This window comes from Echinops telfairi, unplaced genomic scaffold, assembly GCF_000313985.2.
Source record: "Echinops telfairi isolate 266 unplaced genomic scaffold, ASM31398v2 ScPeMD7_2291;HRSCAF=2852, whole genome shotgun sequence".
NCBI classification, from domain to species: domain Eukaryota; kingdom Metazoa; phylum Chordata; class Mammalia; order Afrosoricida; family Tenrecidae; genus Echinops; species Echinops telfairi.
In genome coordinates, this window is record NW_022106189.1 from 9479251 (window position 1) to 9495871 (window position 16621).

At 38.9% G+C, this 16621-nt stretch overlaps 1 protein-coding gene across 1 annotated transcript in view; it reads right to left on the reverse strand.

Annotated features, from left to right (window-relative positions):
* ABCC11 (ATP binding cassette subfamily C member 11) overlaps positions 1–16621 on the reverse strand; it is a 93696-nt gene that overhangs the window by 38497 nt on the left and 38578 nt on the right. Inside the window, exons 13-17 of the mRNA XM_004704900.1 lie at positions 15380–15452; positions 13951–14154; positions 4550–4684; positions 4377–4473; positions 2756–2845 (exon numbers count right to left, since the gene is read on the reverse strand). Coding sequence (XP_004704957.1) covers positions 2756–2845; positions 4377–4473; positions 4550–4684; positions 13951–14154; positions 15380–15452 — 599 coding nt within the window. The remainder of the gene's footprint in view (positions 1–2755; positions 2846–4376; positions 4474–4549; positions 4685–13950; positions 14155–15379; positions 15453–16621) is intronic.

Consider the following 16621-nt stretch of genomic DNA (forward strand, 5'->3'; position numbering starts at 1 on the left):
AGGTGGAAAGCAAATGTTTTGAGAATGATGAGGGCAATGAATGTACAAATGTGCTTTACACAATTGATGTATGTATGGATTGTGATAAGAGTTGTATGCGCCCCTAATAAAATGATATTAAAAAGAAAAAGAGGAAACCCCTTAACACAGTGCCTGCATCGATGGCCTCTAACATAAGAACAATTCTGAGGATGGCACAAGACTAGGCAGTGTTTCTCTCTGTTGTACATAGGGTCACTATGATTTGAAACTAACTTGATGGCACCTAACAAAACAACTAAGGGCACCAGACTCTACCTTAAACATACCTGTTGCAGATGAAAAGAACTAAAACAATCTTTTGCACTCAAAGCTGAGACACTCTAATATGAGAAGCAGAGAACTGCTATCCTAAGGTCACAGATTTGGAAATGAGTGGACTTAGGTGCAAATCACTTCTTTTGAGGATGCCAATAACTGACACCTTACATAAACTATTTCTACACATTCTTTGCTTTTTGTGACATCTTTGTCCTGCAGATATAGTTTTGCCACAGTTAATGAGTATGCTTGAAAAGTTTTTGCCTTGAATATAACCCTCATTGCTGTTTTTTTAAGTTACTTAAGTTTTTAACCCGTAAAAGTGAACATCTTGTGTATTTCAGTATAAAAAGCTTTCCTACACGTGTATATTTTCCTTTTCTCAATAGTACTTAAAAAATCTATGACATTGGCTAGATTAAATGATACTATTATTAGAATTGCCATATGTCTCATAGAGGTTATTTAAAGTATTTCTCACCAAGCTGGTAATGTTGTCCCTAAAATGGACCAGGATATATATAGACTTCACATATATGAATGGTTTTGAGCTATCACTTAATCATAAAACCTAATCTAAGAACAATTAGTTCTTACTATGTGGCCCTGATAAATACTCACCTCCATAAAGTGATCACTGAAGATAAGGGTACAATAGCAGTGTGATGAAGAAATCAGATGATTCCAGGCTATCTGAAACAAGTGTCTGGGATCTTAAAGGGTTGTCTTAAAACAAGCAGCCATCTAAGTGAGATGTAGCCTACATCCACACAGAAGGAGCACACCAGCCATGTGATTCCAAGGGTGTAAATAATAAAATCCAAGATCAGAAGAGAAAATTGTATTAGAGCTTAAATTCTGTGCTCCCAGTTTGCCAAAGTATATGGATAACAGTGAAAGCCCAAAATCCATTTGCAGACTTCCTCAGATCATTGACTAGATATGTGAATAATCTTGCATTCAGACAGAGGGGGGAAATGGATTACTACAGGTATATTTAGGTTAAAATTTTACATGTTATTTATTTTCCTTTTTGACTAATTTTTACTTTGTTCTAGTTTTTACTATCTTCTGCTGCTTCTTGGATTGATGTTTTTCTCTCTTTTATTTATTTTTTTACTGTTGGAGTTTTTGTCTGATTTTCTTTTTTTTTAAATCATTTTATTTGGAGATCGTACAACTCTTACCACAATCCATACATACATCTATTGTGTCAAGCACATTTGTACATTTGTTGCCCTCATCATTCTCAAAACATTTGCTTTCTACTTGAGCCCTCAGTATCAGTTCATTTTTCCCCTCCCTCCCCGTCCCCTCTCCCTCATGATCCCTTGATAATTTATAAGTCATTATTATTTTGTCATGTCTTACACTGTCTGATTTCTCCCTTCACCCATTTTTCTGTTGTCTGCCCCCCAGGAAGGAGGTTATATGTAGATCCATGTAATCAGTTCCCCCTTGCTGCCTCATCTTCCCACTTCCCTCCCGGTATCGCCACTCTCACCACTGGTCCTGAAAGGATCATCTGTCCTGGATTCCCTGTGTTTCCAGTTCCTATCTGTATGTACCAGTGTACATCCTCTGGTCCAGCCAGATTTGTAAGATAGAATTGGGATCATGATAGTAGGGGGAGGAAGGATTTAAGAACTAGAGGAAAGTTGTATGTTTCATCGTTGCCACCCTGCACCCTGACTGGCTCGTCTCCTCCCCGCGACCCTTCCGTAAGGGCTGTCCACTTGTCTACAGATGGGTTTTGGGTCCCCACTCCACACTGCCCACATTGGAAGGGTGCAGGTGGTAATTTCCTGTACACAGCCTACGTCTTCTTTCTCAGTTATAGAGAGAGGAGATATACCTTAAATAAGGTTAGGTCCCAAAGTCAATAGACAGCATACAGTCAAAATTACTCTTGAAAAATCTTAAATTTCTCTGTAAGTATTGTACCATCTTCCTCATTTTGTGTTTACAATGTTGTACAGTCATATATATGAATTTGTAAATGTATATATATGATAATGTACATCCTTTAATAAGGTTGCACCTTTGAAACTTCTAATTGCCATCTGACTCAAGAGAGTTTAAATTGTACTTACTGCACATTGAAATAAAAAGTTTGCCAATGTCCAATGCACGTCAATGCTTTCTATTCTATGTATTTTTTTTTAGTGTTACTCACAATCTACTCTGGGTCAATATCCACAGAATACTGAACATTGAGAATGTTGAAATAGAGTGCACATGAAAGCATACCTTTCAGAACCGACACTAGTCGTAGAGGTGTCGAATGTTTGGGTGTGTACAAGTTAAGCTGCCTAGCAGGACTCCTCTGTACCTCTTATTTCAGCTGACCTCACATCCAGACCAAATGCTGCCGGTTCTAGTCTGACCCAGCTTCAGGAGCAGGTCTTATAAGAAGGAGTCTTTTGCCTGGCATGAGACAGCTAACAAACTGTACCTCCGACTGCCTGGATGTAGTAGTGGTACACACGCCAACTCAGAGAACCTTCTTTCATCTCCTCCTTCTTTGTGAGCTGATTCTGCAACTCTGAGTCAGGGTTAAAAAAGGAAGAAATTTGTTAAGCTGCCACATGCATCTTCTTTGGGGATCAATGGGAGTCCTGGCAAAGTCTTCTGCTGTGGTTGTGACCCTTTTTGTTTCCTCACTTTGCAGCTTCACTGTCCACACAGCCTGATTCTAACCAGCAGATATTCCATAGGGAATCCCTGCTTTGACATAAACTCCAGAACTATCAAAAATAACTTGAAAGGGCTTAGAATCTCCAAGTGCATGGTGGCTGAGAGGTCACTGGAGAGAATAAAGAATTGGAAGCAGTAAGCCCAAGTTCCAGAACTGTCACCATTCACAATGACCAAGTCACTATAAAACTTAGACAAATCTCGTAACCTTTTAGTATCTTCATCTGAAAAATGCTAGGCCTATAGAGTTTTTTTTAAAAAAGATACTTTGTATCAAATGCAAGATGATATACTTATGAATCCAGGTAGACCCTTGACCTAGAGCACTGAGATTAGTGCCTAGAGTTATCAGTTAATGATACTCTTAATAATAGCAACAACAACCAGGGGTAAGCTTGATGTCTATTGTTAAGTGCTGACATTGCTCCTTCTACTAATCACAACACCTTGACATTTCTTTAATAGCCCACACTTTCTCCATTGAGCTTAGTCTTGAAAGAACTATCAGGCTAGATAGACGTCTCGCCATCCTCCTTTGGCCAACGAGTTGATACATGAACTAGTAACCAGTTAGATTCTTATTGTCTTCCTGGAATTAGAATCTTGAGAGAACTTTCACTAGTATAGAAGCCATTCTTCAAAGAGACAGTAACAGTTCCTGATATTTGGACCCCAAATTTTCCTTTCATTCCTCCCCATCTTATTTTTCTGAATTTATTAGCCTAAATGGATTTGTGGCCTGTGCACTTGAAGAACTCTACTAGAGGCAATGGAATGTGCCAGGTACTGTGCTGAGAGCTGCCCACACTTTAACTCATTTAATCTGCATTACAGCTTTTCCCAATGAGAATTTAGATACATTAGTTGCCTGGCCAAGATCACACTGCTTTGTAAACAGCAGATGAGGGATGCAAATCCAGAACTGTATGACTTTGAAATATGTTTTTCCATTCTACTGTTTTGCCTCAGAAAAGGCAAGGCCCTACGCTTTTCTGGATTTCAGAGACTGGACTCTGTTCATTTTTTATCTTCAATATTGTTGTGCCTAATAAATATGCAATTAGTTTGTGTCCAGACATCTTGCAAAGTCTTTACGCAGCTCTATTAAGGGCCACACACATACCCCCCTGCCTCTGTTCCATGTCATCAGCTGTGCCCCCAGCATCACCTGATTTATGGGCCCTTCAGGCCTTCTGACCACCACTAACTATCCCTCTACAAAACCCCTTTGGTGTGTAGCCTGTATGTGCAATCTGGTGCAATCAGTATGATTTCAGACATTGAAAGATTGGTCCAATCTCCAGTTGAGGAAGAAATGCCCTAACACTGGATTATCCTCGCAAGTATGTGGACATTCCCATTCCATTTCCCATCATTACCAGCATTTTCATTATGAGGCTCCTCACTAGAACTGGCATGGGCTTGATCTTCCATCTGTGGCTTCTCTGGTATCTTTTGTGTATCTTGCAGCATAATCTGGGGAGAACGTATAAACTGTGAATGCAGGGACATCCCTCCCCAGGAAGAATGATAAATAGGGACTGGAATTTACCTGTGTGGATTCCGCATGCATCTTCTGAATGAGTTGGGCATATTGCCCCCTCTTCTGTATTAATTCATTATGAGTTCCAGTTTCACAGATTTCCCCATCTTCTAGCAAAATGATCTTGTCACAAACCTCTAAATACTAAATAATCAGAATAAATACAATCTTCAGCAAGCACATGAAAAGACATATGACTTCACTATTCATCAGAAAAATGTATTAAGATGATAAACTGAATATTTTGCCAATGTGATGGTAATAGTTAGACAACTCCAATTTATTGGTAATGATCACTAACAAATGGAATTCTCAGAAAGTGATCAGGGAGATTCTAAGTTGGTACCATCACTTGCAGAACAATTTAACAAACTCTAGTATAGCTGAGGAATCCTTGAGTAGTACAAATGGTCAGGCACTGAACTAGAGACAATTTTGTGGCTCAACACACTCAGAGACACCTTTGGAGACAAGCCAGGCAATCGCTTACCAGGAGTTGGAATCAACTCAAGGGCAACTAACAACAAAAGAAACGTTGAAGCTGTGAATTATGAACAATCAGTAATTTTACTCCTAAAACTCTATCATAAAGAAGTTCTCTAACATGTATACGAAAATACATGCAGAAGAATATACATTGAGGCAATTTTTTGTAAAATAAAAGTTTGGAAACAACTTAACTGTTCATCTTTTTGTTGTTGTTAGATCCTATAGAGTTTATTTCAATTCATGGAAACCGCACATGTAAAGTTTTCAGGAGTAAATCACCAGTTCTTTCTCTGGGTGGGTTTGAATCAACCACCTTTCAGTTAGCAGCTGAGTGCTTAACTGTTGCCCTACCAGGGCTGTTACAATCTCCAACCCAGAGAAATAAATGTTGGTCTTTTCATGGTTTGAAAACATTTACCAGTGGGAAGCAGATAAAGTTACATCTATCAACATGGAAGACCTCAAAAATATAAAGTTGAGTAAAAAATAAAATCACCAAGAGACACAATAAACTATCAATCATATCTAAACTTTTAACATGCTAAAGAAGACTTTTCCATGGAGAAAGAAGAGGCTTTCTACTCCCATAAAGAGGTACATTCTCAGAAACCCACAGAGGCAGTTCTACCCTGCCCTATAGGGTTGCTCTCAGTTAGAGTGGACTCAATGGTCATGAGTTTGGTTTTTAATTTGAGAGAATCATGCACATGTAAGAGGATGAAGGCATACTTCAGAATAATAAATAATAAATTCAGAATGGCAGGTAGCATGGAAGAGAATGTAATCTTGGAGGGGGCACAAAGTTTTATTGTTTAACCCATCTGGTAGATACACGGTTTTCATTAGCATATACTCAAGACTTCTTTGTAGTTCTGACATATTTAATGCCAATAAAACAAAAACACCACATAAATAACTCTGTTGGTTTCAGGTCTATTCCAACTTATAAGAACACAAAAATAAGTAGGTATATGAAAGATGAGGAGAAATTAGAAAATGGCCATGAGGTCAATACTGAATATGAGAATATTTAGGGAAATACTGCTGTAAAGCAGCACTAGTTACAGTTACCATATGTATAGTGGTTTTCAATGAAAAAGACCCAAAGGAGAATTTTCTTTTTCTGTGGGATTTTTAAAAAATAATTTTATCAGGGGTTCTTACAACTTTTATAACATTCTATACATCAATTGTATCAAGTATATTTGTACATATGTTGCCATCATTGTTTTCTAAATATTTACTTTCTAATTTGAGCCCTTGGTATCAGCTCCTCCACCCCCCACTCTGTCCTCATGAACACTTGATAAGTTATAAATTATTACTGTTTTCAACTGAGTCCTTTTTTTTAAAAACCACCCCATTCCCCTTTTCCCTAGCACCAAGTAGCCATTAATCTTTTGCCTCGGTGGTTTTGCCTGCTCTAAATAGTTCATAAAAATAAGATCATACAATATTTTTTCCTTTCTTTCCCTTTTCTTTCTTAGTTTGTTCTTTCATATACCACCACCCTTGGTTTCTGTTTTCTTTCATTTTTTTCTATTCAATGGTTTTTTCTTATTCTTCTCCTGCATCACTTACGATCCAGAGACCCTACCTAGCCATACTCACTACAGCTGTCACCCCACACAAACCTCACAAGAAATGCTAAAGGGAGTCCTTTAGACAAGAGAACCACCAACTACACACAACTTGAAATAAGGCACATGACATCTCTTGTAAACCAACCCAGGTAAAAATATTTCAAAAGTAAAATAAAGCTATAAGACTGAAAATGGGAACTGGAGACATCAGTGTGTAAACAACTTAAAAGCAAAATGGGGGAATAAATGGTTAGCTACAGAGCTTCCAAATAAAGAGGGAGTTGAACTGAAATCAAGATAGAGTGGACTCTTTAAACTTGATGATAAAATGATAAATTACATGGTAGCGTCAAAGAAAATTTAGAAATCTTCACACCAAAAAAAAAAGAAAAGCACATTCAGTAAATACTGAAACAATAAGAATAAAGGAAATTATAAGAACATCCATAAATTAAATGCACTTAGCATAGAAATACACACACAACAACAAAAGATGGTGGGGGGGGATTACAAACACAAAAAACAAAACCTCAAAACATAATGAGTTAGGAGGATATTATACTGAGTAAAATAAGGTCAGACATTGTATGGGCCACTATTACAAAAAGTCAAGTAAGAAAAAGAGTTAGCGCCAATCCTATATGAACTATTGCAGAATATATTAAAAGATAATATACTATTAAAGTCATTTACAAAGAAAATGTAACCCTGATGACTAAGGCAGGCAAAGACATCAGAACTGAAAATTATAAACTAATAACCCTATGTATATAGATGCCAATTTTTTCAACAAAATTCTAACCAACAGACTCAACAAAGCATTAAAATATCATGATCACGTGGGATTCATACCAGGTAAGCAAGAATGTTTCAATATTAGAAAAACAATCAATGCAATCCACCACAAAAGCAAAACAAAGGAAAAGAACCTTGCAACCATGTAATTACATCAAATGACATTTGTCAAATTTGTATTTCTATTCTTGGAAACATTTTTCAAACTCATCTGTTTGAAGAGCTGAAAGCACCTCCCTCATTTTTTCTTCACTTCTTCTTCTGCTTCACCAAATCACTGTCCTTTCACATGTCCCTCCTCATTCTCAGAAACAAAAAGAAGTCACATGGAGGGAGGTCAGGTGAGCAAGGTATGTGGGGCAAGAGAAGCATGCTGGGGTTTTTTTCCCAAAAAACTGGCACACTAAGATGACTGCATGAGCAGGTGCATTTTCAGGGTGGCAAAACTAGTCCCCCATCTAACACAAATCAGGCCTTTTTTTGTCACACTCTGTTACAGTATCTTTTCAGAACCTCTAAATAGAAAGCTTGATTAACAGTCTGACCTGATGGAATGAACTCCAAATGCACTACAAGTCAACATTTTCATCTGTTCTAGTAGTTGATAGATGTGCAGAATGAGGATTGTCATCAATCAACATTTCACTTTTTTTGAAATGAGAAAACCACTTGTAGAGTTGAGTTTTTCGCATAGCACTGTCCTCGTAATGTGTTCAACATCACAACAGTTTCTGTGGCATTTTGCCCAAGCAGACAACAAAATTTCACAGCCACATGCTTTTCCCTTAAATTGGCCTTCACAAAAAGTGAGTTTTGTGTGAAACTGCTTTTACGAAAAAATGTACTGTGACCAAAGAGAACCTTCCGAGGCAACGCCACTGAGTGCACTAACTCAGAGTGAATTGCTCATGCTCACCTAGAATAATCAATTCATATTACAAAAGCTCCTCCCAGCAGAGCCTTTTTCATCTTGTGGGATATATAGATGTAGATGTAGATATAGATAAAGTTTACTTTTTTCCTTCAAATTTAATTTGTTAATTTTCTAGTCCCCTAACAAGCCATCAACCCAGAAGTTAGCCCCCACAACAGAAACTAAGCTCCTGGGCAAAGCTGAGAGTCCAAACTAACATACAGTAACAGCTCTCTTCTGTCTTACTCAAGTATTATTTTTCCTGTTAATATTCTTAAAAATTTTGTATCTTGACCTTGCCTTTAAATTTTCTTTATTTAATCTGAATATGCAAAGTTTTATTTCACAACAGTAATAACCAATTTTTTGGTTTCACTTCTTGTCAAACCTTTTCTTACCTTCACATCTTTATAACACCAAAAGCTGGCACGATTATTACATATGTTAACATCAGTTTTTCTATCAAATACTAGAACCTATTCCCCCATCATTGCAAATCAGGCATTTGGGGAGATACCCTCTTCAATAAATGGTGTTGGACAAACTGTATTTCCATATGCAGGGGAATAAAACAAGACCCATACCTTTCCCCATGCACAAAAAATGAACTCAAGAGAGATTAAAGACTGAAATGTAAATCCCAAAGCCCTCAGGATCATCAATGAGAAGATTGGAACAAACTTAAGTGGCCTATTGCTGGGCATACACAGACTACCAAGTATAATGGAGAAGGCATACACAGCAGAAGACAAGACAGATGATTGGGACATGGTGAAATTACATCATTTATGCACATCAAAAGAGTTTATTAGGAGATAAATGAAAGCTCACAGAGTGGGAAAATTTTTTTAGCAACAACACATTTAACAAATGGCTAATTACCAAAATATACAGAACTCTGTAATAGCTGGATAAGAACATAACAAGAGACCCAATTAAGAAATGGGAAAAAGATACGAACAGACAGTTCACCAAAAATGGAGTGCAAATGCCTAACAAACACATGACAAAATGCTCACAATCACTAGCCATCAGGGAGATGTAAATTAAAGCCACAATGAGATATCACTTTACACCCACAATGCTAGCCCAAATAATAATAATAATAATAACATAAACAACAAATATTGGAGAGGATGTGGAGAGACTGGAACTCGTATACACTGGTGGTAGACTTGTAAATACACACAGCCACTGTGGAAAGCTATATTACTTAAAGCAACTGGAAATTGAAATCCCATATGATCTAGCAATACACTATGAAGCTTATACCCCAAAGAACATAGCAGCACAGTTCACAATAGCAAAAAAACTAAAAAAGGCACAAAATCCCAACAGTGGAAGAATAGATAAAGGAGCATACACACAATGGAATATTATGCAGCCCTAAAAAACAGTGATGAAAACATGAAACACCAGATGACATGGAAGGATCTGGAAACCATTAGGCTGAGTGAAATAAGTCAATCACAAAAGGACAAATATTAACACCAAAGGCGGGGAGAAAAATCATATCCTCGTCAATGAGGGTGGCGCGTGATGGAGACCCAATGCCCATCTCTAGACAACTGGACATAACTTGCAGAGGGTTAGTGGGGAGATGAGTCACTTAGGGTTCAGTATAACAATAATGAAACCCACAACCTTCCTCTAGTTCTTAAACGCTTCCTCCCCCCAACTACCAGGATCCCAATTCTGCCTTGCAGACCTTGCTAGACCAGATGATGCACAGCGGTACAGATGGGAATTGGAAACGCAGGGAATCTAGGACAGATGAACCACTCAGGACCAGGGGTGACAGTGGTGATACCAGAGGGAAGGGGGATGTAGAAAGGGGGAATTGATCACAGGGAGCTACATATAACCTCCTCTCTGGGGGACGGGCAGCAGAGGGGTAGGTGAAGGGAGATGCCGGGCAGTGTAATATAAGATATAATAATAATTTATAAATTATCAAGGGTGCATGGGGGGGACAGAGGAAGGGGGAGGGGGGGAAATGGAAAATGAGCTGATTCTGGGAACCCAAGAGGCAAGCGAATTTTGGGAATGATGAAGGCAACAAATGTATAGATGTGCTTTACACAATTGATCTATGTATTGTGATGAATTTTATGAGCCCCAATAAGTTGATTTATTAAAAAAAAAGGACAAATATTGTTGACTCCACTACTATAAGGAGAAACACCAGTTTAAAACATCTTAGAGACCAATTCCTGAACAAAAAGGAAGAAGGCTACCTACTGGCCATGAAGCATACATCACCTCCCTTTTACGCACCTCATAAGAGCCATCTTGAAGGAGGAGACCTCACATTGCCTGGTTCACTCCTTCAAGAAAGGGAAATGGGAGAAGACCATCTACTTGAGGCTATCCAACACGGAGACAAGGCTAAGACATATCAATGGGGCCTCCCACAGGAATGGAAGGAGAACCTTGCCAGAAAATCAAGCCAAGACCAGGGAAGGGGAGCATCTACATTTTGGAGGAGACACTGATAGTTCTCTTGGTGAACTATTGTGGGTGATGGGAAGGGATGCTAAACGATGATTGTAGGGAACCTAGAGGACAATGGACCAGATTTTATGTTCCTGGGTAGATACTATAAATACATTTCTACCAAACCCTCAGTGAATCACGTGATGGACTAAACACCATGATGATCTTGGATGCTGACCTCACCGGCAGCATAGCGTAACCCAGGGGCTACACCAGAAGGACTTAACATAGAGATCCAGCAGACTGAACTGAGTCCTGCCTCAAAGGTGCCTACACCCTTGGACTGAGGACTTGGGTACTCCGATGGGAGAGGAAGCAGAGTGGCCACTCCAGACCTGTGGAAGTGGTGGTCATTGGACCTTGGGGGTAACCCCGAGTTTGGTGGGTGTCCAATGAAAAAGGATCCAGAATCACCATGTATTTAGTACTTCAATTCCCCACTGGCAGTGGCATGACAGATTTTGATTTGCTGGGCAGGGATTTGAACTTGGATGAATTGATCCAGGAAGTTTCCCCCTGGCACCAACCGCCATGCTTAATTTAAACAGACCTCAATCGAATGGGAGATCAAACTGTGTGGAAAAATTCATTGGTTTCAGCTCATGGGGGAACTGTATTTGCATAGATTTCTCATACCTACATTTTCCAGAGTGATGTGTCCTTGGAAAAATTGATGGTTACAAGTGCAATCACTTATACCACAAGGGAATGTTTGACAAGATTTCACTTTTCAGTTTCTATGAGTTTTTGTTTACCTGCCTTTAGTTGGCTTGTTTTGTTAGTTTGTTTGTTTTTTGTTGTTTGCTAGTTTGTTTGTTGTTGTGTTGGGGTAGTTGGTCTTATGGGGTTTTGAATTTGCCATAATAAGACCACCAAAATAAACCTGAGTCATGCATATATCCCAGGGACAAGCAGATGGATTCTGGGACTCCACTTAACTCTAGCCCCAATCCAAGAACAGTTAGTTCTTGATAACATGGCTCTGCTTGAGACTCACCTTCATGAAAGGATCACTGAAGATAAGGGTGCTACAGCAAAGTGTGATGAAGAAAGAAGCTGGTGCCCGGCTATTAATCAGAATCGTGTTTGGAATCTTTAAAGACATCTATCCAAACAAGCACCCAACTAAGTCCACATGGAAGAAGTACATCAGCTTGTGGGATCCAAAGATCCAATAACAAAATTCAAATATGACAAAGGAAAAAGTGTCAGAGCCTAAATTGCGAGCACCCAATCTGTAGAAGGCTATGGAAACAGTGGGAGTCCAAGCCCATCTGCAGATTCTATGGTCAGATTAAGCAGCTGACATATGCCCTCTAGCCACAGGCAAGGGTCTTGAACAGATTTATGATCAGATGGAGATCATTGTAATCGTGGCTATACCGGATTGAACTTGATACTTGCTCAGTTGACCTCCCTATAGACCCAAGCTGAAATTGTTCTAGATGCAAGTACTTCTTGCTTGTTCTATGACAGAAATTTCTTCCCTGTTTTTTTAAATTCATGGTGGTCTTTTCTTTTTTGCTCATTATTTGTATTTTTATCTTTGTATTATTATTTTGTCCTTACTACTTTATTTTGTTTGTTTTTTATTGTTTCTGTTGGGTTTTCCATTTTGTGATGCACAGAAGGAGTAGATACATAGAGATAAGAACTGATGCAAGGGTTTATAGGGGAGGTAAGGGTCAGGGTGGGAGATAGAGACAGTGAGGAGTTTTGGGGAGCAAACAATGTATGTGTGGGAGAAGGGATCACTGGAACTGATAGTTATTACACAACTCATTTTAAAAGCTATTTAACCATGGGAAACAAACAAACAAAAAAGACAATGTCCTAAAATTGATTGTAGTGATGATTGTACAACTCTTCTTGCTATGCTTGAACTATTGAATTGTGTGATATATGGCCAATAAATCTGTTTTTAAAAAACGGAATCTACAAAACACCTCATAACATGGATCAACTTAGAGGCCATTATGCTGAGTGAAAGTTGTTAAACACAAAAGGACAAATATAATATTAAACTGTTATTGTAAAAAATAAAAAAATCAGTTTTCACACTAACAGAAACATTCTTTGATGACTACCAGAGGTGGGATAAGAAGGGAGGGAGGGGAAGTCACAGACTACAGTACAGACAAGTATTCATTTGAGTGAATGCACAATAAGCGATAGATTAGGAAAAAAAAAATGATGGAGGCCGGGGAAGACTGGGAAGTTTGCAATAGGCAGCAGAGGTAAGTACTGTTATATACACAATCCTGCAGCAGTGGTAGATGCTTGGATAGACATGCTGACTGGATAAATTAAGAGTAAGAGTAGGAGAGGTAGAGAAAGATTAGAGGTATGACTATGAATGTAAATAGATTTGACAGGATATTGGTGCATGTGTATTTCCTCTGCATAACATAATCCATACATATGGTGGAGCAGGAAAAGTTATAAAAATGTATTTGACATAATCAAACAACTGGAGGAAATGAGTTGTTGAGCCTGGGGCATCCGTAGTCTCAGGGTACACAAAGGTCGATTAACATAATATAGTTCACAAAGGCAGTGTTCTATATCCACATTTGGTGAAAAGCCACTGAAGTTGCAAAAGTCCATGATCAGCCATCCAAAGTGCAACTTTTGGTCTCTGTTAAAAATGAACTAATTGACCGAGTTAACAGCTACCACTACCAACTATTCTGAAAAGGGGCACACGAGATGATCCTGGGTAGAGTGGGAGAAAAATGTAAAATGCATTTCAAAATCATAAAAGAGACTGGGACAGCTTTTGTCCATGAATAAAATCCAGGGAACAGAGAGAGATAGGAAACAAGAAAGAATTTAAACAGTAAACACCAGAAGGACGTAGGAAGAGTGCTATTACATTGTGGGAATTATAATCAATATCTCAAAAAAATGCGCCTGTAAACTTTCACAAAATTGCAATTAACAACTTGGAAAATAATAAAGCAAAGATAATAATATCCAAAAATTTATTTCAGTACACTTTTACTGTGGCAAACATCAGAGCTGACTCCATGGCTGCTGGTTGAGGTAAAGGAATATTTATTCACAGGTTGTTTTTGAATCATATGCTAAAATGGCAAAACTTGAGGATTGACACTAGCCAGAGTTGTGGTTACCTGCAACTGATGGGTCACCAGGACAATGGTCTTCCCTTGGAGCGTCTTCTTAATGCATTCTTCAAAGATGTGTTTTCCCACACAGGCATCCAATGCTGACAGAGGATCATCAAGCAGGTAGATCTCTCGATTGGAGTAGACGGCCCTGGCCAGGCTAATCCTCTGTTTTTGCCCTCCAGAGAGGTTGAGTCCCCACTCCCCAATCTGCCAACAGGGAGCAAAAGGCATGGTGTCCAGAGAATGAGCATCAGCCAAGTGTACCTCACTAGGAGAAGGAGGGATGTGACAGATGTGCACAAACTTCAGGATTAGCTAATGACATTCAAAAAATTTTTTTTGTCAAAATTTGCTTAAGAGGAGATGAAAAAACTGATTTGCAATGAATTAAAATTGTGCAACTCATAATTAGATCCCATTTTTTTCTAAACCTGCCAACTTCTCAGGAGTCAGATTAAATCTCCAACAATTCTGATAATAGAATGAACTACTCATTCCCAAGAAAGAGCACCGTCTTATATCTACAAGATTCAAATCTCAGTTGACTGCAACTGTGAATTTAAGGTGTGTCAGGGTTAGGGGTTTCATCTTCAGCCATTTGCACCACATGCAATTAACTACACAGCACAGATAGCTCAGCAATGATTCAGAAGGTGTTAATGTCATGGGAAGGGCCATTTAAATGTGTTTTGTCAAAAGTTGAAGTCGACTACCCAACGGCCCTCAAGACTTGAAGGACTGCCAGTGTATTAGCTGTCTCACGGAAGTGAGTTACACTGAGCCATTTGTACTGCTTTATAGATTAATTAACTGTTTATTTCATATGTTATCTATCTATATATAATTATTTGTGTCCTGGTTTTGTTTCTCTAGAGCATCCTGTCTAACATCAATGGGCTCACACATGACAACAATTGTGAAGATGGCGCTGGACAGCGCAGTGTTTCATTCTGTTGAACATAGTATCACTATGAGTGGGACCTGACTTGACAGAGCCCAGGGTCTCTATGAGCCTCAATTGACACCGTAACAAGGGATAGAGATGTGAAAGATAGCGAATGCTCAGGAAAATGTCATTGAAACCATGGATGACATAAACTGGCAAGTGGTGGCCAGAGTGGAGAAAGGGTGAGTGGGGTGGAAAGTTGTTTGATCTTTACAGAGTTTCCATTCTGCTCCAGGAGGAAAGTCTTGTGGTCAATCCCACCTTGTGGGGAAAGGTGGCAACTTTCGACTCCAGTTCTCACGGTAATAAGAGTCCCAGCTTCCCTCAGTGGAAGTTACTCTTGTCTTTAAGGCAGCAGCTACAGAGAAGGTATGGGGGAAGGAAGGTAGAGTGTCCTCTCTCTATCTGCCTTTAGAGGCAGAGAGGCTTCTGTGGCTTGTGGACCCAAGAACATAAAAGCACCAACATTTCTCACTTCTCACTTACCTCTGTCATGTCTCCAAAAGGCAGAATTTCCAGATCCCCTTTCAAGGCGCAGCAATGGAGCACCTGGAGGTACCTTCAAAGGACAGGGACTTGTGAGGTTCAGGTGGCTGGCCCTAAGGTCTTGCAACCTTCGCAAGTCTTGATGGGAACAGTCTTAAATTCCAAGCTAGGAAATTTGGGCTTGATTTTGTTTTTAATGGTAAACCATTAGAGGCTTTAAATTTTTCCTTCCTTCTTTCATTTCTTTTAAAGTAATCCATGGGGGCTCAAAGAGTTTGTGGGGAAATTCCATGATTTTTAATTCAGTTGTTATCCACAAAGTTTTGAAGCCCTCCATGCATGCACTTATTAAATATTTAACTCAAAAAAGATACAATGAAAAGTAGAACCTCTTCCCATCTTTGACCCTTAGCTTCTCCGCCACAGTTATGTATACATATATATAAAATGTATGCATTTGTAAATCACCTCTTCACACATTTGTGTATATAGCACATATAGGTTTACACTGTTTTCTTGACACCATAGTATTCCATTATAGAACTGTACCATAATTAACCAATACCCAACCAGTGGACATTTGAGTGGTCTCTAGTCTTTTGCTACCATGGACATTGTAGAGTAGACACTGATGCCTATGGGTTTTTGTGCTCATTGGTGAGATTATCTATGCACTAAATATCTAGCAGGAGATTTGCTGCATCTTTTGGTTTTGACAGCTATTTCAAAACTCTCCGCTGATTTGTATCAACCTAATGGCAGAGCAATGACAAGATAAGAGGTGGGTTTTAAAGAGATGTGTCTGGATAACATATGTAGGAGGGAATAAAGCCAAAGAACACTGAGGCAGGTGGGAAAGTAGAAACAGTTCAAGCAAAATATAACCCAGTTCTGAATCAGAGAAGAGAAAGATGCAAGAGATTTGTAAGAGAAGACTTAGTCTGAGGATGAAGCAGCCAGGCTGATGGCTATATAGTTTGGGTGAAGGTATTTGACTAAATGGGCAATTTGGGAGGAGAGGAAGGGGGTTTGGTGGTTGGACAAAAAAGGTACTCATGAATGGGTACAGAGGGCTGAATCAACTCAACCATTGTTGCTATTATTAGATTAAAAATAGAAATAACAATACTGCTTTTTATTTGAAGGTATTAGAAAATTAATGGTAACTGCAGATATGAAAGACAGAGTATAACCAAGAACATGTGAAATATAAGTCATATTGCCCCTGTGGGGCATGGCTAA